The 27,023-nt window shown below is 43.3% G+C and overlaps 1 protein-coding gene across 1 annotated transcript in view; it reads left to right on the top strand.

The window, feature by feature from the left end:
- Positions 1-27,023, top strand: part of LMCD1 (LIM and cysteine rich domains 1) — a 55,099-nt gene that overhangs the window by 11,991 nt on the left and 16,085 nt on the right. The window contains exons 2-3 of the mRNA XM_035106584.2: positions 11,569-11,657; positions 19,814-20,069. Of these exons, the coding sequence (XP_034962475.2) occupies positions 11,569-11,657; positions 19,814-20,069 (345 nt within the window). The remainder of the gene's footprint in view (positions 1-11,568; positions 11,658-19,813; positions 20,070-27,023) is intronic.

The following is a 27,023-nucleotide window of genomic DNA, read 5'->3' on the forward strand; positions in this document are numbered from 1 at the left end:
GAGGAGACGGGGAAGATGGTGTTGAACAGGATTCTGGGTATTGCAGCTGTCAAATTCGGTCACCCCTTTCTGTTCATTAATAATGGTGTCCTGATTCTCCCCCCCCCTATAATTTTCTATAACAGAAGTGGGAGAACTTTACATCGGCGCAAGGATTTTCTTGCGCAACAGAATGTTCTCCCTCTCTCATTCTTCCCATGCACCTCCTAAAACTCCCAGGGGTTTCCCTAATCCTTTAGACCAGATTTGGGGGTGTTGTTTTTTGTGGGGGACAGGGCAGTGAAAGCTGCATTGTGCTAGCACTAATCCTTTAGTGGAATACTGCCCCTGGCTCCATATTGGAGCAGTGCAATATTAAGAGTGGTATAGTGTTAATCTGGATTGGCCACTAATTCTAGCTGATGCCTGTTAACCTCATGACTGCAAAGGTCAATCACTTGCAGTACTTGTTTGGAGGGGGAAAGAGACTGGATGCCATGTGTCCGAGGGTGTTGATCCCTACATAGTTCACCAGCAGCTCCTATCTCTGGTTTTAGAAGAAGAGGAGCATCAGTTACTAGTATGGACACATGGTTGGGTGCGGAAATGCTGAATGACCTGACAATTGCTCACTAGTCATAACAAGGAGAGCCCTGATAAACAATGCAGAACTGATACATACTTGTTTCCCCCTTTAAAGAAATATGATATACAAGAAACAGTGGGAATATTTATATTCTCTTTGAAGCAACGAGGAGAGAACCTGAAAGCCCATTCTGTGTTTATTTTGTCCCCGGGTTCTTTGAAAAAAATCTGGCAACCTTAGATTGGACTGCATGGATAGCTTTTCCATAGGTCCTGGGAGCTCCAAAAGGGTGTTGTCACTCTACATATTGACACATGATGGAACCAGTATCGCTTGTTTCACACAATCCCAGAAGCATGGAGAGAGAGAAGTGTTTATGACTTTACGATCTAAAAGTTCTCAGGGCAGGAGCCTGTTGGCTTGCATGCTGAAGATGAATCCTTTAGTAGTGGCTTAAATGAATTCTTGCAGTGTTTTCAGCTCTTCTCACAACATCCCCAGTCTTGGCCCCGATGAGGAAATGCAGAAGTGAATGGGATTATTATGCATTGAAACAATTTGAACCTCAAATATTTGCCTTGGTTTTGTTCCTAGGAGTGGGTGAAGCCTTGAACCTAGTTCCTTGGTTATTTTACCCAGACTATTTTTGCCATACTTGTCACCTTAGACTCAAAGTAAACTGTCTTCAGTACAGCACACTCTTTGCATTCATGAATACGCGCAGAAGTTCAAACAAGGATAAAAACCTCTGTAGACAAGGCTCTCCTGTTGCTTGTAGAAGGCAGCAGACACAGCCCTGACAGGAATGTCCTGATTTGTAGTGGATTAAGGGCAAGTATAGCAACTTCATTTGCCTGCGTCCTGTCCCCCCCCCCATCCCGTCCCGCCCAATAGATTTGGGCTTGGCAAGCCTCCTAGTCCTGCCAACTCATCAGTGTTCTGTATGAATGTAACTGATCCACTATAGAGAAAACAAACTGATTCATTAAGGCTACTAATGGTTGCCAAATGCAATCCACAGCGGCTTTTACAACAGGGATGCTGCCTTGTTTACATTTATGCACAAACACTTGATAGCTGTCTGCTTGAAAGATCCTTTTTCTCCCTCCTTCCTCCACCTCCCCAAGTTGTAACAACCCCATCCAACAGTGTGGAACTGAGCCAAAAAGCAAGGCTTTGTTTATCTTTGATGCCTCAGAGTGATTCTGTAGTAAAGAGAGAGTTCATTATTTTAGATGCCTGCAAAGGACTCTCTTGTCCACATAATGTAGCAGCTGCTCTGAAGGTGAATGTTGAAAGAATCCTGGAAACTACTTTTGTTAAGATATTACAACTGGTATTTAATGATTGTTAAGCCTCTTAATAACCTGCTTATTGTATTTATTAAATTTATATCACACCCTTCCTCCCAGGGGAGCCCAGGTTTCTACAATCATTTCTTCTTTTTTTCTGAATGCAGTGGAACAGCTGCACAATTTCTACAGCAGTAGATGATTTGTCACACAGCTTTTCTGGCCGGCCATTGCCTATATAGACTGTGGCAGCCATTTTATTCTTTACGGTCCATCGTTCTTTTCTATGAACGTTGTATCGCAATAATTGTGTCTTTGGACATCTGTTTTCTTCCAACAACCAGGAACTGGAACTCGCCAGAACTCAGTTCCGGCACGTCTCAGGTAGGTGTCATTGCCATTCTAAGAAAACAAGTTGAGTTCTGGCACCTCTTTTTCTAGGAAAATAGCTCCGAGAACAGCAATAACTGGGTGCTGGTGATACAGTCCATATCTGAAAATACCACACACCCGCCTCCCCCTGCCTGTGCAGTAGCCTCTTGACCAAAATATTATTCTGTAAAAATGTGAAGTCACTTTTTTCTTGGGCTACTGCTCCTGAGTCCTGGCTGAGTGATATTTCTTAGCCCATCTCAATGGCCAAAAGATTCTCTGTGTTGTATATCTGCAAATATGTATACCTTTTAAAAACATGTGCTTTACTTGACTTTCCAGATCGTTGGAAATAACATGGCTTGGGTGGATTATAGCCAGGAGTTCTGTTTGTTGTATGCCATTATTGTGCTTCTCACCTTCTTTATTGCCAACCTTTCTTTTATGTTTGTCTGTTTGTTTTGCTTGCTGGTAACTGTAGTCACTGACTTAAAACTTCTTCTTTTTAGGACAGTGTCTTCTCAAAACATTTTACAAACATAACATGTTTCATAGAATACCCAGCCCTATATACACCTAAAACTTGGAAATGCCCCAACCCACATAGGAGCAATATCTTTTATTCTGCCAACCAAACTGTGCCAAAATAGCACGAAAGCTTTTGAGTTTCTGGAGCCCTTCATCATCCTATGTGAGAAGCAAAGCAACGCTAGACCTCTATTACAAATTGGTATAGGTAATAAACAATGGAAGCAACTTGCTTTGCAAATCGTTAAGGATGAGTGGGAAGTGCACAACAATAATGACTATGTCTTCTGGACATCACTTGTTCTCAAGGGACTAGTATCACTCCCTAGGAAGTTTGGCAACTGATGGTGCCTTGACCGACTCATGTGTAGGCTGCCTTTAGCTCCACTTGGAAACCCCAAGCTCCAGCTGCATTGCACTAATGATTGCCAGACAAAATATTTTTGGTCTGTATGGGACTGCTGTGATGTGGTTGAGATTTTTATACTAAGGGGCGAGACCCATTCAGCTTTCTATGAACTGAGCACTTCTAAATAACTTCCTGAAAGAAGTGTGTGTGTGTGTGTGTGTGTGTGTGTAAGTGTGTAAGTGTGTAAGTGTGTAAAAGTGTTATAGCCATAGCTGCCAAGTTTTCCCATTTCTCGTGTGGAAGCCTATTCAGCATAATGGAAAATCCCTTAAAAAAAGGGATAACTTGGCAGCTATGGTCATAGCGGCGGCGGCGGCAGCTAGGAGCATGATATTAAAGGGACAAGAGAAAGATTAAACTGAAGGATGTCATTGTGTGACTTGCTGCTAACGGGATTCATTTTCTAATGCCGTTGAATTGCTTCAAAAAGCAACTCAAAAATCTTTATAAATGTGTCTACTACCTAGTATAGTTAGTCAGAAACTGGTGTACATGAGGATAAAAACCCACTAACATAATAAACTCGTGATATAATGAACAAAGTACAGCTGATAGCCAAAGGGACACCTTGAATAAACTCGGAATTAGACAGAGAGCAGTAGTATAGATCTGCCTGGATTCTAAATTGCTGCCAATATATATGACTGTCCATTTCTTGCACGTTTCCACAAAGCTGTGTTTCTCTTCCTTCATAGGCGAAGGCGGGACTTGAGTGGACAGATTGGCTTGCGGGATCTGCTTTTTTTGTTTTTAATGATAACTTGAAGGCCAACCATCCAGAGGTTGGTGCAAAAGACGTAAGCCCAGACATTGAGCCCCCAAATCATTATTGTTTCCTCCCAATATTTCTTCATTTCCATTTCTTCATTCACAAGATAATTAAGGAGAGGTCTTTTTTGTCGTTGCTGTGGTTAAACAGCTAGGGGCTGTGTCAGAGGTTGTTACGATTACTCCTGAGTAACGACATTTCACATACTTGTCTTTCAAAAGTCTTTATTGGTGCACGTTATTTACAGTGTAGTGAGCTGTCGGTTTCATGTCTTCTCATTCCGTTTCAGAATCTGGCACTGCCCCCTTCCGTGATTTGGACCAACATAAAAGCCTCAGGACAGTGAATCTCCTCCCCTTTCTCCTCCTCCTTAATTTCAGTGCAGGGGGAAAGGGTCTACAACCTGTTTTTCCCCTGTCCACCCTTCCCGCCTCTCTCTCTTCCCGCCTGAGGAGTAGGGGCTCTCCCATGCTGCCAGAGACCTGGCACTCCCTCTCCGTTTCCTGACTAGCCCCTTCAGACCCTACGCTTTCATGGCTGCTTGGGGACGGACTGCTCCTGATGAGAGGGGGAGGTTCTCTATACTCTCTCCCCCTTACACCCTGGGAATCCTTGCCAGACACCGGTAGATCCAGATCTGTCTTCTTCCCACTCGGGGCTGTTCCAAGTGCTTCAGCAAGCTTCCAGGTTGGCTCTGCAGGGGCGCTTGTGCAGTCCTGATCTCACTGCCGCCCTGACCAGCCCCATCCAGGTATGCTGCAGTGACCCTGGAGTCAAGAGGACAGCTTTGCAGTTCCACTTTGCCACATGGGCCACCACTGCTGTAGAGAATTCACTTTCAATTATTTCCCTTTGTCCTTCTTTGTAATTTATGCCTAGGCCCTCTTAGTATGTCTTCATGATGTTTGGGAAGGACAGTGCATCCATTTGTATCAGGACCACTGAAAAAAAAACCATTTGGGATCCCTGCAGTCGACAGGGTCGGTGATTGTATCTGGCAGTGCCTTGGAGCCATTCATCAACAGAGTACTCTGCCGGATGCATGCATACCACACCACAAGATCCTGACTAGTAACTAGCCTCGAATCCATTTCAAGCCAACTGCTTAATATTGGGAAGAATGTCTCAGTTCATTCTGATTCCCCGTAAGGGTGGAATAGCTTTCTCGGAGGGGTCCTTGTTGGCTCCGGTTAGTACATGTGTTCAGCAGCGGGAGGTGCCAGAGTTAAGAATACTCGGTTGATCTGCCTGTAACTCTATCCGCTTGGTCATTTCTCCCCCCCCCCCTCCAAAAGTTAACTCAATTGTTCTTAACACCACTTCTAAAAGTGCCAGCCAATTCTGGATTTGCTGTGCTAGCAACTAAGCACGATGGATTCAAAGTAATAACAGCTGCACCACAACACAGCATCGCAGACCAAGATGCTTGTACCTAGGGATGAAAAAAAACGTTGCCAAAAGGCATGTTGAGGCTAGATGCAGTCACTCGAAGGCTGTTTTGACAAGCAAGACTCACCAAGTCAGCTGATTATTTTTGCATTCCCCACATGTAACTAGGAAGTGACCTCCTACCAAGTAGGTGCATCTAGCTCAGTATTGGCAATACTGACTGGCAGTCTCTCCCAGCCCCAGCCCCAGTACAGTCTAGCGGCAGTACTTGAAAGACCACCTATATCTCCTACAATCTTAGCTGCCTACAATCTTAGCTGTGAAGGACCTGAAAAGGTTGAAACCAGCACTTTTGAATTGTAGAGTTGGAAGGTGCCCCCAAGGGCCATCTTGTCCAACCCTCTGAAGTGCAGGTCCAATGCAAGTGGCATGGCAAAGGCTATGATGATGATGATGATGATGATAATAATAATTAATAATTTATTATTTATAACCCGCCCATCTGGCTGGGTTTCCCCAGCCACTCTGGGCGGCTTCCAACCAAACATTAAAAACAGTACAGCATCAAACATTAAAAACTCCCCTAAACAGGGCCGCCTTCAGTTGTCTTCTAAAAGTAAAATAGTCACTTATTGCCTTGACATCTGATGGGAGGGCGTTCCACAACCAAGAAGGCCCTCTGTCTGGTTCCCTGTAACCTCACTTCTCGCAATGAGGGAACCACCAGAAGGCCCTCGGTGCTGGACCTCAGTGTCCGGGTTGAATGGTGAGGGTGGAGACGCTCCTTCAGGCATACAGGACCGAGGCTGTTTAGGGCTTTAAAGGTCAGTACCAACACTTTGAATTGTGCTCAGAAACCTACTGGGAGCCAGTGTAGATCTCTCAGGACTGGTGTTATGTGGTCCCGGCGGCCGCTCCCAGTCACTAGTCTAGCTGCCGCATTCTGGATTAATTGCAGTTTCCGGGTAACCTTCAAAGGTAGCCCCACGTAGAGCGCAATGCAGTAGTCCAAGCGGGAGATAACCAGAGCATGCACCACTCTGGCGAGACAGTCTGCTGGCAGGTAGGGTCTCGGCCTGCGTACCACATGGAGCTGATAAACAGCTGCCCTGGATACAGAATTAACCTGTGCCTCCATGGACAGCTGTGAGTCCAAAATGACTCCCAGGCTGCGCCTATGATTTTAATAGTTTCTGCATCCTTTAGTAACAGCCTTCAAAGGTACTCCCATGTATAATACATTGCAGTAGTCTAACTTTGAGGTTCCCAAATCAAATGAGGCCAAGCTTTCTCTGTCCTAACATACCAGCTGGTGAAAATTACTTTGTGCTATGGAAGCAGCTTGTGCCTATAGTGTCAAAGAAGAAGGAAGGAAGACCGCCTTTTTATCATTATTTCAAAAACCTGCAAAACGCATTTGGCTCGGAGCCAAAAATGGACAAAAGGGATGAATGCATACACCATGAGAGAAGGCAGTTTTCCGCTCCCGTCTGTGTCCTGCTTTAGGATTGTGGTGATTGCCAGCTGAGGTTGCCACCCCCAGACCAGTCTGCCTTGGAACAAATTGTCTTGGCCCTCTTCTCCTCTTGTGAAGCCAGTCGCCGCTACATTGTCAAGTACCATTTCAAATATGAATTTCTAAGAAAAGATCTTAAAAATAAATGTTATCTCTCATCCGGATAAGTGGAGCTTATTTTTCTTCTGTTTTATCCACCAGACACCCAGACATCTAAATTTATCTAGCAGGATTATGCCTTTTTACAGTCATCTCTCATTTTCAGCCTTTGAAACTTCACCTCATATTTCACTGCATCATTCTTTCAAGAAACATTTGCACATGGGTGGAGCCGGAGAAACTCAAACCAGGATAACAACACAGGCTTCTTCCTTATTCATCTCCCGCAATGTGCTTTCCCCTGTGCCTAATTTGTCTTTTTCAGTTACTCCCTCATTTTCCCAAAGCTTGCCAGCAACTATTATGAGACTTTGGAACACGAACTAAAGAGACCCATATTTCTGGATAGGAGGCTCTGTAAAAAAACAAAAACCCTAAGTACAGCGAAATTCTTGTCGTACAGAGAATCATTTTTGGCAGGGGCATTACAAGTGATGTTCTATAATCTAAGGCTTGCAATTATTGCCAGCTTTTTAGCCAGGCTCTCTAGCTATGCCCTTTTTTTTGTGCAGGCATTTGAAGGAGATAAGTGATACAGTGGTACCTCGGTTTATGAACACAATTGGTTCCAGAAGTCTGTTCATAAACTGAAGCGTTCATAAACTGAAGCGAACTTTCCCATTGAAAGTAATGGAAAGTGGATTAATCTGTTCCAGACGGTCCACGGAGTACTCTTCATAAACTGAAGCGAACTTTCCCATTGAAAGTAATGGAAAGTAGATTAATCCGTTCAAGACGAGTACTCAACCTGAAGCGTACTTAACCTGAAGCATGGGTGTAATTAGTTCTGGAAGTCTGTTCATAAACTGAAGTGAACTTTCCCATTGAAAGTAATGGAAAGTGAATTAATCCGTTCCAGATGGGTCCGCGGCGTTCGTAAACTGAAAATTCGTAAACTGAGGTGTTCATAAACCAAGGTTCCACTGTAATGGTTGATCAGTGAAAAGGCACAGGGACAAAGTTTTTCTTGGTTAGTTGGCAATCCTAAGCTCCAAAGAACCATAAAATGCTGTGATTATTTTATAGGAAGATTGAGGCCCCTCCAGAGATCTTTTTTGTTTGCATTCATGATGATTTGTGCTCTTGATGCTATTGGGGCAGTCACATATAATCCAGCTTTCAGTACTGTTGGCTCCTGAAAAAGTTTTGGGGTAGCCACACTGCTTATTTTTCCAACCAGTGCATATCCCATAATGACCTGCTGAAATCCCATAACTAACTTGTTTGTTTGTTGAATTTATATACCGCCCTATACCCGGATGTCTCAGGGCGATTCACAGAACAAAATCAAAATATAAAACCACAAAATATATAATCAAAATAAAAACAACCGAATAACACACCCCAAAAAAACCCATACAGTGGTACCTCTGGTTACGAACTTAATTCGTTCTGGAGGTCCGTTCTTAACCTGTAACCGTTCTTAACCTGAGGTACCACTTTAGCTAATGGGGCCTCTCGCTGCCGCCGCCCGATTTCTGTTCTCATCCTGAGGTAAAGTTCTTAACCTGAGGTACTACTTCCAGGTTAGCAGAGTCTGTAATCTGAAGTGTTTGTAACCCGAGGTGTTACAAAACTAGATTAAAACACCCCACCCACATAAAAAAGGCCATAGATAATTAAAAGCCAAAGTGATGTTTTCCCCTGGCGCCTAAAGATATGTAATGATGGCGCCAGGTGAGAGCCTTCCATAAGCAGGGAGCTACATCAAAGAGTGGCATTGCAAAGGAGCAGATGAGATTTAAAGGTTTTTTGCAAAGGAAAAGGGAACATTAAATGCAGCTTGTTGCTGTGGCATTGAAGCAAAACTGAAGCAATGGGTGGCCTGGCATTCGCTAGTGAGGATTAGCTTGCATAACTGAGGGAGAGAGCAGGGTAGCCCCTTCTCTCCCCCCCCCCCCGCCCCACCACCCATGTGCTGGAAAGATCTGAGGCAAGGAATATGTTGTGCATGTGTATGTAGGACCAGGGTTCAAAAATGCTTGGGGAGTTGATACAGAAGGTCCTCCCCATCGCCTGTCCCATTCCCCCACACTTTTAGGTTTTGTATTGATCGCAAGGTGTGAGGGTCAGCAGGAATGAGAGCGAATAAGATGCCTGAGTACGGAAGGGCTGTGCGATGTCTGTACCGAAATGCACTGTACTTCTGCCACATAAGAGCTTGCTCCCTCTACACATCCATAGACGCACACAAATATGTTTCCTGTTAAAGGGGATGGGGAGAGGAGAGAGAAAAGGCTTCACTGCTTTCAAGGGCAGACTGGCACCTCTGTGTATAATCTTTGACATGCAGAAGAATTTCTGCCAGGTCTGAGGAAATGGATTTTGGAGCCTGGAAAAATTCCTTGGGGGTGGGGGAGAGGGACAATGACAAGGCTGATTATAAAGTCGGCATTCCACAGTATCCATTTCTCTATAATATTTCCTTTTAGGACAACTTCATTTTTTGGCTCCACCAGTACATTTTTTCCCCTTCTTTAAATACAGAGTCACACTGGATCATTTTCTGAAGATTAAAGGCAGGAATTTGTTACGTTTTTGAGCACAATTATTGGAGTATTTGTGCCACATAAACTTGTAAGTGTTCTCTGTTCTTCACGTTTTTAAAAGACCAACACTACATTTGAATTTATTTTTATAGGTTCTTTTCTCAATAGGCCTTCCCTCATGAATGAACAGCAGAGCAAGATTGCAGCAATCTCCCCCCCCCCTTTCCTTCCTCCTAGGACACTTTTTTATTTTTCACCATGGAAACCATCTACAAAGTATAGCAGCAAAGATGTGGAAACTAGGACCACATTCTCAAAATAACTCTTAGGTCTTTCTGGGTACAGAGCACCTATAAAAATGAGCTTGGATATCAAGTCACCAGTGTATTGCAATCTCATGAATGTTCAGTTTGTTTCCTTGTTTATCTTGCAGCAAAACAAATTCTTCAACAACCAGAACTAAGGCAGCACTGTGTTTCTTTATCTTAACCTCTTACCAATATATTATAGCTTTAAATGTGTCATTTATCATCTCATACTTTAAGCAAGTATCTTATCACAGTGAAAGATGGCTGCTCAGTTCCTTTCTAAGTATAAATGCGCTTTGGACACTTGGCTAGCTTACGGTCTTGATCTATCCAATTAATCTTTACATTTTAGAGCCAGAAATGAGGACATGGGTATGAGGACATCTAGAAAAAGTGCTGGCCATTGTTTAGAGAGCACCAATCAGCATTCTTAATGCCATTCCTCTTCTGGAATAATCCCTGTCGTTTGCCATTATCATAACTGAGTTGTTCCTTGTTGGTTGACCCATCCCGTCCTAGCTGCTTCTCATTCTATGGAGCTGTGATCACTGGTTTGCCAAGGTTAACACATTCATGTGGTTACAGAGCTTAATATGATACAGGGCTTAGTCTCTGGGATCTATTTTCGATGCTTGAAACAAGCTGTGTTGTTTTTATTAATAGCAAATGAAGAGCACCTTCCCTTTCCTAGCACTTGCCCACATATTTTGGAAGAGATGTTCAAATCGCAAAGCATGACTTCCAAGAAAATCTGGGCCTCTGTGCCCATAACTATGTGAAGACATATGGCATGAGCACTGCAGAATTAAAACCTTAACACAAGCTACTCACTTTAAGCCTCTGCATTCTGTATATCTCTGTTTCCTTTTCTGCACATTCAATCTGGCAAAGTCTATAGAACAGTAGCATAGGAAGCTGCCTTATACTGACTCAGACCGTTGGTCCACCTAACACGGGATTATCGACTGACATCACTTCTCCATGATTTCAGGCAGACGTTTCTCTCACCCCTATCTGGAAATGCTAGGGATTGAACCTGGGACTTTGCAAATGCAGAGCTGAGCTACGGAATGCTATGCTGGAGTACAGTCCATCTCTTTCCATTTGTGACATGTAAACATCTGCCTTGTAGTTAGCGGCATTCTAACAAATATTTCAATCCAGTTAATATATGGCCCTAATGGAACAAAGTTTTATCCCCTGTCACACATCGAAAGTGGTGAAGAAATTCATGACAGAGCAGCAAAAAACAGGTACTTGATTGGCCAGGGAATTCCCCGGACGTAAATCCCATTGAGAATTTGTGGGCTATATGGAAAAGTTGTCTCCGTGCTGTATGGAGAAGGTGATTCAAGTGTGGTTCAGGGATCCAGAAATCAACAGTGACTGTTCAAAACTAGTAGACTCCATGCCAAACCGTGTTCAAATGCTGCTTAAAAATAGCGGAGGTCATATCCATTACTAATGTACAATAAACTACATTGTTTGTTTCAATTAATTTGCACAAGAGTGTAGGTCAAGAAAAGACAAGTACGGCGGTTCAGTCTGAGGATGTACCCAGAACATCATCTGCTCTGGTTTTGTTGCATGAATGTAGCCTCAAAGTATGGAGGGATATGACCTTCTTAATGTCTGCTCCATTCTTTGCTCTTCATGGACCAGTGCATCAAAGAAATGGGGATTGCCTGGCCTCATGCACATTTTCTTATCCATTGATTTTATGCCGCCCTGGAATCAGCAATGAAAATAACAGCATCTTCTTTGTTTTTCAGGTGTCCATCAGCCAGCAACCATCAGGAAGAGGTGTGCCATGTTTAAGATGTAGAGGGATGTGCAGTGGCTTTGAGCCACATTCTTGGAGGTAATGCCTTTAATTCTTGGTTCTGCCTTTCCACTTTTGTTGTTGTTCATGTTCAGACTTGTCTTCTGATTTTGTGCAGCTGTGATCAGACTAAATGCTTTTGGTGCTTTGCAGTAGATAGAAAGACCTGCACCCAATAGGATCAATAATGGTTTTGTTGCTGATTTTCATTGTGATTTTACAGTTACATTAACATGGAGGTTGCCATGGATACAAAAAAAAAGATGCAAAGCACTCCCCCCCCTCCCTCAAAAGCAGCCAGACTTTCATTTCACAAGCACTCAAGTGAGTTTTGCATACACTCAGTAATTCTTATAATAATGTTGAAAGGTAGCCCAGCACTGTTCACTTCCTATATAGATGATGGAGTTAGGATGCTAGGAAGCAGTTGCTCCTCTACATGCAGCTGCTGGGTGACCTTGGGCTAGTCACACTTCTATGAAGTCTCACAGAGTGTTTGTTGTGGGAGAGGAAGGGAAAGGAGATTGTGAGCTGCTTTGAGACTCCTTAGGGTAGTGATAAAGCAGGATATCAAATCCAAACTGCTACTACTTCTTTCTTCTTCTTCTTCTTCTTCTTCTTCTTCTTCTAGAAGCAAGCCTGCTTAGAAAGCCCTCTTTATTGACCTTTACTAAGCCATTGCTGGCACCAAATTAAAACTCAACTGAGAAGACTGTGCAAATATTGCTCAGCTGTTAAAATGAGTTACACCAAAGTTCCTTCAGTTTTTCAGACATGTAGAATTGAGAGTCTCAGCTGGTTAATCTTTAGCTTGCTGCTTTTGTTCCCCATCAAAAGGTCAGCCTATATAATTGTGTCCCTGACTCTCTTGGCCCTTCCATTCCAGTCAAAGGACACCATTCTTTCAGCGGTGATGTCATCTTTTAAAAATGCCATATTCCTTGAAGTCTCCACTCCCAAGGGAACAGTTTGGAAAGACTCAAGTGACCCGTTTGAATGCAAATAGTCAGGCCTTTTGATATATCTGCTCGGCCAGCGTTCGCATAAGCTATCAGGCATGTAGTGAATCTGGTCTGTTTTGGTTTTGGTGGGAAAACATTTTAAGACCAGTGATCCAAGACACACATAAAAATGCAGCAGCCCTTCCTGCCTGCTTTTTAATCTTACTCAGTCGCAGATAGGCATTCTCCCACAATTAGGACATCATTTTGCAGCAGGCTGGCAATGAAAGCATTGCTCAAATCTGGACCCACTTTACGATTCCTCCATCTGTGCATTGTACTTCTCTCTTCTTTATGCAAAAAAATTGCTGGATTTCTCCCCTCCTTCCCCATTTTTTAATATTATTATTGCGCTATATTCATGTCTTGAACTCACACTGGGAGAGTATTCCTTCTCCTCACATCAAATATATTCAGGGACTTTTATTTACCACTAGCTGGCCCTGCCACGCGTTGCCGTGGGTCCCCAGTTCTGTTCCCTGCAAACCTGAGCTATCCCGTCCCCGTCCTGCCCCCAGCCGCAATGCAGACGAGTCCCTACCTTCGTTCCCTGCATACCTGAGCTATCCCATCCCCGTCCTGCCCCCAGCCGCAATGCAGGCGAGTCCCCAGCTCCGTTCCCTGCAAACCTGAGCTGACGTTGGGACGTGGGTGGCTAGGGGCAGGATCCCAGTGTGGCCCTTTGTGGAGGAATGGCCATTCTGGCAGTTATAGCATATTGGTTGCTGAGACGCAGGTTTGGCCTTCTGTTTCCCAGGATGCACTCTGTCCCGCCCTTGGAGATAAAGCTTCTGGGTTCTATTTCCCAGCATGCCTGGCAGTGTCTGCTGTCTGAGTTTTGAGGTCCACAAAATGGGGTTTTACCTTGCACTGGGGTGTCAACTATGTATGGAAATGGTATGTGGACACTCACTTATTCGCATGCGACGTTGTGTCCAAATTTCATTGGCATTGGTCAGGCGGTTTTGGTGAGAGGTGGAGACCAACACACTAGCCCCTTTTACATTTTTATATATATAGATATTTACTCAAATCCAATGCTCATCTTTTTTGGCCAAATTATGTTGCAAAAGTTAAAGTGCACATTATATTCCATGGCGCATTTACATTTCCTAGGAAATCCTTTTTTGATTTCAAGGTTCTGAAAACTGAGGTGCGCGTTAGATTCAATGGTGCATTAGACTTGAGTAAATATGGTATTTATTTTGGTCCTCTTTTAAGTACTGTCAACCACATTCCACTCTTCTGGGTGGGGAGCAATCTGATTATTCTGTACTGCAGCCAGTGCAAGTAGATAAATAGATACCACTGTGGCTGAAAGGTAAACAGCGTTTCCATGCACTCTGGTTTCCGTCAGTGTTCCGTTGCACCAGAAGCGGTTTAATCATGCTGGCCACATGACCCGGAAAGCTGTCTGTGGAGAAACGCCGGCTCCCTTGGCTTGAAAGTGAGATGAGTGCCACAACCTCATAGTCACTTTTGACTGTACTTAACTGTCCAGGGGTCCTTCACCTTTACCTTTTAGTACGATAGAGCATCATAATACAGAGAGGTTTTAAAGATGCTAGTTTTCTCTGGCTTTTCCCTTTAGCATCTACTCAGACTTCCTTGAGTATAGCTTCTTCCAAATTCTGCTCTGCGCAAGAAACCATAGAAGATCTAGTGCCAAATATTTGCCTTAACTACAAGTGATGTATCATTGAAAAAAGACGAACTTCATTTCATCAAAAATCTTTCTTTCTTTTTTTTACCATGTGTACTACTTTTGAGATGTGATTTCAGAAAAGCTTTTAAAAGGAGTGATCTGGATTAGAGCTGTTGGGATATTGATTCCATTTGCTACAAGCAATAGTGTCAATATATCATCCTACCCACAAAAAAACACATACTCTGCTTTCCTTACATTAAGACTACTGTGAAGCCAGGAAACACTTTTTAAGAACCGTGATGGTGTTACCTGCTGTTAATGCAATGGTCTGCAAATATATAAAATCTGAAAGAATATAGTCTCTGGCTTATGATCTGCAAAGCAAAGGAATATAAAATTTTAAGACAGCTTGGATCCAAGTTCCCATGCCAAGTATGCTATAAATCTGCTGCTGTCTGGGTTGCATCTTTTCTTCCCAAACGCTTTAGCTACTTGGGGATAATCATAGTATTGTGACTAGAGCAGAGTTGGAGAACACATGCGCAAGGTTCCCGGGGGTCAGTTCCTGACGTTTCCTGAGATCCATTCCACCCTTTGACCCAAGGGTTTCCGAGGCAATCTATTAAAATACATAGATCAATATATAAAGCCAGCAATCTATACGACCAATACATGAAAGCGGTCTCTAACCAATAGGCTCGCAAAGAACCCAACCTGAGACCACTGCCAGTCAGGTTAGAGACTTAGATCCTATAATATTTGCAGCATTCTGTAATATCTTGTCCTGTAATATGTTAGTCAAGCTTCAAAATGATTGCCACCATCATGACAGGCTGCACATTAAATGACAACTCAATATTTAGGTGCATTTCTAGAGACATTGTTGAAGGAGAAGAGCCCAACTCCTCAAGCAGATTGATTTTAGTGAGGTCCAGTAAGTTGGTTGGCAGCGAAGCATCAGCACTCCCTTCCCCTGCTACTTGCCAGGATGACAATGGGACAAGGCAAGATGGCAATGTGGTCATGGAAGCTCCAGCAGTACCTGCATCATGCCACCACAGATCTGGAGCTCCTCTAAGCTTCACCCTCCATATCCCTACCTTGGCAAATAACAGCACCACCAGCCCTGTTCATTCTTTTCATATACAGTGGTACTCCTTCTGAATTGAACTTTGGCAAGGCCGGTTGAAAACAGACATTCTTCTGTGGCATCGGCCAATTGGAGAAGAGCAACCACACGATTGGCTTTTATGTGCACAACAGGGGGAAGAGGGCAAGATGCCCAAGTAATTATACTTGACTTACCATCCAGCATCCTTTTACGCTGCATGTGGATTTATGCACTTTAATACCTTTCCCTACATCTGCGAGAGACTGGGTTCCAGATATAATTATTTCAACACAGTTTAATAAACTGTTCTCCTTATTTGCTATCAAGATGGGGACTATTTAGCAAACTATTAAGTATATTCCATTCACTTTCCTCCTATTGGGCACAGCAATGTCATTTGTTGTTTGGCTCGGGAAAGGCTCTTGAAATTATTTCCCGAAAATTACTCTTTTTATCAGCGCCGAAAATCTATTTGCGTGTTCACTGTCTCTTTTGTTTGAAATCTGAGCTGGGTTCGTATTCTTATTGTGGTTCCACACAAAGCATAGCTTTTGAAGAATCTCTTCAAATGGACTCCATCCCGGAACATTGCATCTAACTCATTAGTGGATAATTGGGGACATCAACTGTAAATGTTCCTCTAGAGGCTAGAATGACCTTGGTTTGTATAATTCCAAAGGGAGAGATGGATGCTTATAAAAACTAGGCAGCAGGGCTGGCCCAATACTTTTTGGTGCCTCAGGAAAAAACCCAAAATGATGCCTCCCCCACCAGGGAATAAGGGGCAAGTGAATAACTACATCATGAACAAGTGGGGAATAAAGACTGACGTCAAGATCTGCTCCCCATGTCAATCCTTCTGTCTGAGGCAGTCATCTCACCTTGCCTCATGGGTGGGGCGGTCCTGCTACGAGGAAGGCCTTGGGTGTCTTGCAGATAATGGATGAAAATTCAACACCACCTTTCCACTTGCAGAGCAGTTCTTGATACAACAAAGGCGTCCAGTAGCATAAGAGGTGACATTTGCTGACTTTACACCTCCCCATCCCATGCAACTCCCTGCAGTTCAGTAATTTCCCTCAATTAGTGTGTATTTTGCATACATATAGATTTGAAAGCATTTCTGTTGCGTTGCCCTTAAATCTCTTTTCACCCTTACTTTAAGATTTTGAGTATCTGATTGAATATATCTTTATGTGCTATTATGTGTGTTCACTCACAGTGGTGTAGCAAGGGGGGGCAATGGGGGCGGTTCACCCCGGGCGCCACCCTGGAGGGGTGTGTGAGACTCAGCACCCCGCCCCCAAACTGGGGAACATTTTTTTAAAAAAATTTTCTGTTGCATGGGATTTTTCAACTGTTCTTATATGTTCTTTCAATGCTGATTTCATATCTGAAGTCGGTTTTGTTCTGTAAGCTCTAGGTTTTTTGCAATTCATGTTTTTCACTTTTCGTCAGAGCCACATTGGGGGTTGACAAAAAAAAATCCACACCGGGTACCACCTGGGCTTGCTATGCCTCTGTTCACTCACCCTTCCTACCACTTTGCATTTCAGCTGCTTCCATACCCGCTTCATTGCCCAGAGCTCCCTAGTAAATGAGGGGATTGCTTAAGCTTCAAGGAACCAAAGGGGAGCACTTGGGGCCGTTGTGTCAATGGCCCACTATGCTTCTCTATTCCATAGAAAGACTCAGGCCTCAGAGTTGTCAGCACTGGTTATGTGCAAATCCCCCAGAGCTTTCAGAATCCCTTAGACCCCATAGGTCTCTGGGGTTGGACCATCTGAATAGGCCCTCTAACCCTACAGCAGCAGACTGTTTACTGCTTTACCAGGGTATTAAGAATAAGAATATTTTAGAGGAGAGAAGGAAATAAAACAAAGACACTCACTTTGAATACAATGGCAGAAGTGTGGAAAGAGGATATGTTCTACAAGCGCTCCTGTCTTATTTTTACGTCAACGCAGCTGAGAGATTCTAGCTAAACTGCCTCACTGTAAAGAGGAAAGAACACACAGTGCATCTTGTGGATCTGATACTCCAAACTGCATTCCCGTATCAAGGTTCTCCTTTCTCCACAATGTGTAGTGTTGCGTTGTGGACCTCACTGTGTGTCTTGCTCAGCCGCTTCCAGTGTCGCCCAGTGATAAGGAGCAGAGAAACCTACTTATGTGATCACATCACTGTGAGGGATCAGAAATGCTGCTATTGCAGAGATGGGAACTAACTTAAAATGGAGACAGTCTTCTGATGGCAGACCTGTGACATGCTTTTAATATATGGGACTCGTTGCCCAGACTATGCAGCACTATGCCGCAGAGCATACCCTCGACAGGTGTACTTGTATGCTTAGACATATTGTAGATGATGGTTTTATATTGTGGGGATGGTGTTTTGCCTTTGTTTTAGAATCAATCGTGTACTGTGAATGCAAACAAGTTGCTGTTTTTATTTCTTCTGTCCTACCCTTCATCTCACAAGAGCCCAGAGCAGCTAAGAACAAATATACAGCGTTAAAAGCAAAGTTAAGGCATAGTACAAAGCACAGCAGGCATTAAATTATAGAAATGCATGAACAAAAGCAAGTGGGTTAATTTTTTTATTTAAAAGTATTTCTAAGCCACTTCATGCTTCCAAAGATCCTAAGCTGCATATAGTGGCCCAGTCACATACTGTAGATCAAGGGAAGCCTGTGACTTTCCTCTTATATGCCCCAAAGGCCTGTTGGAACAAATAAGAGTTCCATCCAATAGGCTCTGTTGCCAAATATAACCTTGCTCCCAAAAATAACAATTTCCATGCTTTATATTCTTAAGAAGCTGGGGCAGGGGAAAATGGCAAAGAGACTCGAGAGGCCTATAGATCATAGCTGCCAAGTTTTCCCCTTTCTCGTGAGGAAGCCTATTCAGCAGAATGGAATTTCCCTTAAAAAAAGGGATAACTTGGCAGCTATGCTATAGATATCAGAACAGGGTGTATTTTGGTGGGGGGGGGTCCTTTGTTTGACATAACCTACATTCAAGTCTCTATGTTTTGATCTTACCTCATCCTAGGATATGTTGCAGTGATACACTGACAAACCCATTCATGCCATAGAGCTCTGAACTACCCTCATTCCCCCATTGCAGTCTTCCAGTAAAGAAGGAGAAATATTTAAGAGCAGAGTAACAATATTATTATATTTTCCTCAATTAGGAATTTACAGCTTAATCTTATCCATTTGCAGCCAAGCCTCTCGTATGTTTCCTAGCACAATTCAAAGTGTTGGTGCTGACCTTTAAAGCCCTAAATGGCCTCGGTCCAGTATACCTAAAGGAGTGTCTCCACCCCATCGTTCTGCCTGGACACTGAGGTCCAGTGCCGAGGGCCTTCTGGCGGTTCCCTCGTTGCGAGAAGCCAAGTTGCAGGGAACCAGGCAGAGGGCCTTCTCAGTGGTGGCACCCACCCTGTGGAACGCCCTTCCATCAGATATCAAAGAGAAAAACAGCTACCAGATTTTTAGAAGACATCTGAAAGCAGCCCTGTTTAGAGAGGCTTTTGATCTTTAATCGATTATTTTATTATTCTGTTGGAAGCCGCCCAGAGTGGCTGGGGAAACCCAGCCAGATGGGCGGGGTATAAATAATAAATTATTATTATTATTATTATTATTATTATTATTATTATTATTATTATTATTTATTATGTTCCGTTTCCCCCACCCCATCTTATAAACTGAAATTTCCACAATCTTTTTATTATTTTATTTTATGTCTTGACTTCAAAGAATCTTACGCCCATATTTCCTGTGCAACTCTGCAATAAGCTATTTACATATATCGGATGCCTTTAAACCTAGCTGCCAAGGCAATGCACTCAAAAACGGCTTTGCTGCTTGAATCCAAATACCTTGAAATCATATGTTTAGCTTTGGAATCAGGGTAGGGGACAAATTGTGAATGTGTTCTTATATAAAATATTAGAAAATAATGTACCTTGCATGATAAGATTGGGTTTGTACATGGATATTGAAGACTCGGATGTTCTTTTCCAATTTGGAAGAAAGGATGGATATAAATATGGTACATTAAATAAACAAAGCAGGGAGACTCATGTCCTCATCTCTCAGGTGATTCTTTCCAAAATCGTGTAACTTACTAGCTGCATTCACAGCAGCTTAGAAGTAACACTTGGTCATTGTGCCCTGAGGCCTATTCTCCAGGGTCTCTGCAGTGTGGGTTTTTACAGTTCTATATTCCACACCATGGCAAATTCCATTAGTCTGCAGCTTACAAATTGAGTTCTTGCCAACAAAGGTCTTTTGTCCTACGCCATGATCCATTTCAATATATAACCTTCAGTGTTTTTGAAAGTTCATTCCTGAGCCTCCAAAAGAGCACATGCCTATTTGGGGTTCAGCTTATATCAAAGGGTGACCTCATTTTGTCTCCCACAGGAAAATATGCAAGTCATGTAAATGCAGCCAGGAAGATCACAGTCTGGGCTCCGATGCAGAAGATGATCGGAAAATTGGCCGCTTGCTCTCCGATTCGAAATATTCTTCGCTAACTGCCCGGGTGAAAGGAGGTGATAGTGTTCGCATCTATAAAAGGAACCGTATGATTATCACTAATCCTATCGTGTCTCGGAAGGATCCAACATTTAACACTATTACATACGAATGGGCTCCACCTGGACTGACTCAGAAGCTGGTAAGATCACTCACCTAATTGTATGTAAGGACTACTTGAAACTTTCCAAAACACACAGGGTTTCAATAGCTGCTAAAGGATCTAGCATGACCACTGTGTGTCCCTTTCCCCTGACCCTGAACCCCCTTTTCTCACATTTTCCTAACGTATTTATTTTATATCCTGCCTTTCTTTCTTCTTTTTTTGAAATAATTTTTATTGGTTTTATATAATAACACAAAAAACAAAGACATACAGAACATATCTATCTACATTCTCTCCCTCCCCCCACCAGACACCTTCTGCCACAAGGAAATCCCGTGGACGATGAGAGTCAAATGTAGTCCATTTTATAGATGGGTTTGTCCTCACTGCCCCTCCCTTCCCCCAGAGCCTCCCCCTGCCACCAAGAGGCCCTAGGATGACAAGGAGAGATACAGGTTGGAGTCCCCCCAACTATTTCTATATAATCCCATTAAATTCTAAAAAAAAGAGAAAAAGAAGAAAGATAGAGCACAAAAGAAAAGAAAAAAGATAGTGCAGCACACAAGGTGGGTTTGCCACCTACATTAAAACAGATACACCTAAAAACACACCATGCAGGTAACCCGATTAAAACAGCACTGAAAATGCTTTAAAGCATTAAAAAACACACACACATGCAATGCCCACCCTCAGAAGACCCTGCCACAACAGTCAGTCAGTGGCCAAAGGCTGTCAGAACAAAAAGGTATTTGCCTGTCAGTGAAAGGAAAGCAAGAAAGGAGGCCAGCCTAGCTTTCTGTGAGAGTTCCATTATCTGGGAGAAGCCACCTAGAAGGCACTCTCTCATTTTCTCACCGAATATGCCTGTGAAGGTGTTGGGACTGAAAGAAAGGCCTCCTTAGAAGATCTCAAAGCCCAGGCAGGCTCATATAGGGAGATAGGGTCTTTCAGATAGCCAAGACCCAAACCATATAGGACAGGGGTCAGCAAACCTTTTCAGCAAACCTTTCCCTCAGACCTTGTGGGGGGCCAGACTATATTTTTTTGGGGGGGGTGAACAAATTCCTATGCCCCACAAATAACCCAGAGATGCATTTTAAATAAAAGCACACATTCTACTCGTGTAAAAACACCAGGCAGGCCCCACAAATAACCCAGAGATTCATTTTAAATAAAAGGACACATTCTACTCATGTAAAAACACGCTGATTCCCAGACCGTCCGGGGGCCGAAATTAGAAGGCGATTGGGCTGGATCCGGCCCCCAGGCCTTAGTTTGCCTACCCATGTTATAGGGTTTTGTAGGTCATAACCAAGACTTTTGAAGCAGCTGCTGTGAGAAACTTGAAGACAGATGAATTTTGAATCAAGTCCTGAAGTCTTGGACTGTTTTTAATCACGGTTAATACATGGAACTAGAAGCTCAGATCTGTGGAATTTCAAAATCTCCTGCATAGAGAATGAGTTGCAATGATATCTCACCTAAGCAATTTATTTTTCTTCCTCCTGGGACCATTTTTGCTGTTGTGAAGGAGGGAAAACTTAAGAAAGCACCAAATATTTTTTACCAGAAAGATATGTCTGCTGCTTGTTTCTTGATTAGTAAATAATGTTGAGGCAGCACATTCGTTTGAAATATTTAGTGCTGAAAAATCTAGTAGGAATGAATGGCTCTTTATTGGCTATGTATGTTGTGCATTCTGGGGGGGGGGGGGTCTGAAGAACGGTGTGCTTTTCCTCATTATATATGGCGCGAGGCCTTTGAATTTTCCCTCCCAAATTAATCCGCTGAACAACATGGAATTCAGTACTGTATTAATTTCAAAGCCCATGTGATTAATATGTGGTGTTTGGTTCAGCCGGCTATTTGAGGGCGTAAGATACAAGAGGAGGAGTTTTCCACCTTCAGTGGTCTAGTTTTCAAGAGGTTGAGTAAATACTAAGAGCTGAATTCAACTAACTCGGTGCTCCTGCTGACACAATGGGGCATTCTCCCCTCTCCTCCTGCACATGCCCCACACTAGCTCTGGAAGATCGGAAGACCCCACAAAATTGCACCTTGGAGAAGGAGGAGAGGGATCGCCCTTCGCCTTGCAGATCACCCAAACCCCATGTTTCTTGCCTTCCTTAAGACCCACTGCACTGCTGTGGGAAGCCAGAAAATGTAGGCTATTTTCTCCAGTAGCAGTGGGAGAAGGGGTGGTGGATAAAGAGGAGAAATATTTTCTCCCCTTCATTCCCCGTCCCTATGCCAGTGGAGGCAGCAATAGGAGAAGCGCAGGACAGGTTGAAAAGTCCACACCACACTGATCCGATCCTGCTCACCTGCACAGCTCCGTCCACCTCCACTTTACCTCTTTTTCACCAGCCTTGGCAGCTTGTTTGCTCACCTGCTCAGGCAACCCTTCCCCCGCTTACAGCTCAGCCAAACCGCGGCTGAGGCAGCTCGCAGAGGAACAAGCCGGGCTGTCTGATCACTCACTCACTTGCCTGACTGACTGCGCTGCCCACCTGCTGTCCAGTAGGTGGCCACATGAACTGCAACTTGATGACAGCTTTACAATTTTTATTATATAGTAAGATACATAACAAGGGACGCAGGTGACGCTGTGGGTTAAACCACAGAGCCTAGGGCTTGCCGATCAGGTCAGCGGTTTGAATCCCTGTGACGGTGTGAGCTCCTGTTGCTTGGTCCCAGCTCCTGCCAACCTAGCAGTTCAAAAGCACGTCAAAGTGCAAGTAGATAAATAGGTACCGCTCCAGTGGGAAGGTAAATGGCGTTTCCGTGTGCTGCTCTGGTTCGCCAGAAGCGGCTTTGTCATGCTGGCCACGTGACCCGGAAGCTGTATGCCGGCTCCCTCAGCCAATAATGCGAGATGAGCGCCGCAACCCCAGAGTTGGTCACGACTGGACCTAATGGTTAGGGGTCCCTTTACCTTTACCTTTTAAGATACATAACATTTATTTATTGCATTTATATCTCACCGTTTCCTTAAGGAGCTCAGTGTGGTGTAGATTGTTCTACCTCCTCCTCATTTAATCCCCTCAACAATCCTGTCATGTAGGCTAGGTTGAGAGGCCCAAGGTCAACTAGTGAGCTTCATGGCCAAGCGGGAATTTGAACCCTGGTCTCCTAGGTTCTGGTCTGACAATCTAACCATTGCATACATAACAGAGTAGACGTTTATAAATCTTTACACCTAGAAGTTTAGAAGACATTAATTGCTTTCTCTGCTAAACCATTCATATAAATGGCCCGGACTTCCAAGGCCAGACGTTTTCACCATGGCCTAGTATGTTGTCTATCCTTGACTAGCACGAAGAGATGGAGATGCTCAAGAACAGACAGAGGGCAATAAGAAGTGCCTTATGTAAGCAAGTATCCTGGAGTTGCCTTGAGTGACCTTCTAAAGTTACAGTTCACCTCAAACCTCCCTGTTTGTAAAAGTTCTTTGTCACACGAAAGGAATGAAACTGGAATTCTTGGGAAACCTGTCAATCTCCTGCAGCATGCCTCAGTCCCAAAATATATCTGTTGCTCTTGAAAAGAGGGCAAGACACACGGACAAAGTGGTCTGGGATTGGCCCAGTCCTCCTGGTAACCAATACGGTGCTCTGGGACTGACTGTGTAATGCGTAAGATGGTTCAATGGATAATGACAGCTGAGTTAGGTAGCCCAAGAATCTATAATAATAAATCACAAATGTCCCCCACCTGGCAGGAGTCTTGATCTCTGCTTACTCATTGCGTATTATGAGGAGGTCTCTGCAAATCTTATTTGGGGTAATTGGTGGCCAGTTTTGTGAGGTGGAAAGTAAAAGATTATTTTCCCAAATACTGCAAATGTGAACCTGCTGTTCAGGTTCTGCCTGTAAGCTTCCCATGGGCACCTGGTTGGCCACTGTATAAATTAATAATAATAATAATTAAAAATAATAATAATGGAGTGCTTGGCTAGATGAGCACTAGCAGGCCTGCTCTTATGTTCTAAAACCTCTTCAATTTTGACACAACCCTCGGTTTCCAAATGCACAAACCGTTTACGTTTCTCTGTAGCACAGTTGGATAGGATAATAATTCTACTTTGAAGGCTCGTACAAATATGGATTGCTACAACACTGGCATGTATCTTCAGATATGGGTATGGATATATATATATTTGTTTCTAAAAATGAACAAGAGCAAGTCTTGCAATCTTCAACATTTCAATGGATCAAAGGCACAGAGTCACTACTTCACCTCTTCTCTTCCCTTGAAATTTCATAGATTTGATTCAGGTGGTCATTAGGCATGTTTGCACATGGTCATTTCGAACCCGATCTCCAGTCCTTCTTCAAGTGGGGGGCAGTGGACTTAGGATCGGAGCTAATGCTAGTTCTCCTCAGAGTAGACCCATTGAAGTTAATGGACATAGCTGACTTAGGTACATTAATTCTACTCTAAGTAGAACTTAGTTGGCTGCCACCTTTAGAGTTGTATTAACTTAGCACTAAGGCTGAGGTTCTGTCAGTGCAAGGATTTTTCTCATGCAGTGGAACCTTCTCCCCCTCCCCTCCCCCCATGCACCCCCTAAATGTGTAATGGGGGTTCCCCCAGCCCTCCAGAGCATAATTGGAGCTGGCGCAGGGCATGTACAGGAAGAGGAGGAGACTGGGAAAGTCCCATTAAGGTAGCAGGAATTCTTCCAAAGGCTTCCACTAGCAGAGCAATTCAGTTGAATACAGCACTGAGGTTTTCTTCATGTCACTAGGAACAAGTTTTAATTGCTTCTTTGAGGTGACAAAGTTATTTAAGCCCTCAATAAAGTTTCTGTGACCACAATAAATACCTTTGTTATTCTCCTTCTATATATAGGCACGCGAAGCTCAGGAATTTGATATCCTATCATTGTTAAAACAAGTAGTGCCCTTTAACTCCAGTACATTTATGTAATGCTTACAGTTTACATGCTTTGTTTAGAGTTTTATCTATGTTTTGGTTGCATTTTCCCATGTTTTCCTGTGATCCTTAAAATGTTGGGTTCTTGTTGACTGTTTAGATATTTTTAGTTTCCATAGGAGGGAATAACTTTTGACACACACAGAATCGGTCTCATTTATTCAGTCAAGTGCTCTACTCTATCCCTCATGCATAGCAATTAAACATTTCATATCCAGCACTTCTGAATGATGTCATGTAACCCAAAGTATAATGCTTCAGATCTAGCCCCCAACTGCATTTAAAGCACTATAGTGCCACTTGAAGCAGTCATGGGCTCCCCCAAATAATCCTGTAAAGTATTGTTTCTTAAAAGAAACTCTCCCCACCATTCCCCTTAAAGAACTACAGTTCCCACAGTTCCCTGGGGAAAACGAGTGATTGTCAAAGCATTCTGAGAATGGTAGCTCTTTGGGGGGAATAGGGTCTCCCCACAAACTCTCAGCACCCTTAACAAATTACACTTCCCTTTAAAGTATGACTGTTTAAAGTGGTATAATACTGTTTTAAAGATATTGTGCAGATGAGTGGCTGGGGAAACCCAGCCAGATGGGCGGGGTATAAATAATATATTATTATTATTATTATTAGACCATATTGTTTGCAACTTGAAAAAACAAATACTACTATTGAACCATCGGCGGCTTTGATAGCATAATCTTCTGCAGCATCTGACTGGAGCCTAACAAGTTCCCAAATCAGGTCCAGCATTCCTTTCCTTGCCCAGTATTTGGACTTGGCTTACTTGATACAATTGTGAGAACACATGAAAATACATTCAAGATATCTGGAACAGGTTTAGCCAGCGAGATTTGATTCAGCTGTGTGCCGTGATATCTACACTTTAAATTAAAAATATTTTTTGTTCACCTTCAAACTGACTTAAGTTGATTTCTAAGCTGTTTCCCAGAACTCTGTTCTACATGCCAAGAGGGATTTGGAAGTGAAAGTGATACGATTCAACAGCTTAAGAGGCAGAGTACACCAAAAATAAGGACATTTCCTCAATGTAAGGTGATGGATTAAACTCTGGGTGGCCAATTTGGTGCCCTCACAGGCCTGGGAAAGGGAAATAACCTCTGTGAAACAGGCTGCAGACTCCACTTTCAACTTCCTTTGCCTCCCCCCCTTTTTTTGTGGACTACAGCACCCATTATCCCAGGCCATGCTGAGGGGAGAAAAGAAAATTAGTTCATAAAATAACTGAAGGAACTATTGCCTAAAATAGTGAAAAGACTTTTCTTTTCATGAGCTTCTCCCCACCAGCCCAATATGGTAAAATCAAGTTGGTTCGGCGTACGCTTTAACTTGTGCAATTTTTCCTCAGTTACTTGATAGACAAATGATGGTCAAGGGGTTATGAGAAGATTGTGTTGTGCTGCTGGTTTAGCAGATGTATGGCAGCATTCTGTCTGAGCGGAAGAACACGCCTATGGTAACCTTCAGTGAGGCATGCTGGGTAGCCATTCCCAATTTAGAAGTATTTGCATCCACGTTTGTATGGACTGTTTGTCCAAACGGGGAAATGCCACAAGTTGCCCAGATATGGATTGGAATGACTGCTGTTGCACCTAATCTATCACTGGTTACAGCATTTCCTTTCTGGGAAGGAAGGAAGGAAGGAAGGAAGGAAGGAAGGAAGGAAGGAAGGAAGGAAGGAAGGAAGGAAGGAAGGAAGGAAGGACTGCTTGTGTACTGTTCACCTTGTTCACTGTACTTGCTTTCGGTTTTACTTTCATCAACCCCAGCCAGCGTAGCCAATGGTGGAATTGTAATCGCGAACAACTGGAAGGGCACCAGTCGGATGGGGAAGGCTGGCATGGACAATGTTGAGCTAGTTGACCGTCTGACTTGGGATAAAGCAGCTTTCTTTTTAAAATAAAAAATTAACATAGATAACGGTTAACATTTTATGGCTCATCCAGACATGCATTTGTGCTACATTTCAGGCACACACCCACATTTTAAAGCTCCCTGCAAATTTGCACAGGCCCGGTTTTATGACCTGCTTTT

This window comes from Zootoca vivipara, chromosome 2, assembly GCF_963506605.1.
Source record: "Zootoca vivipara chromosome 2, rZooViv1.1, whole genome shotgun sequence".
In the NCBI taxonomy this organism is placed as follows: domain Eukaryota; kingdom Metazoa; phylum Chordata; class Lepidosauria; order Squamata; family Lacertidae; genus Zootoca; species Zootoca vivipara.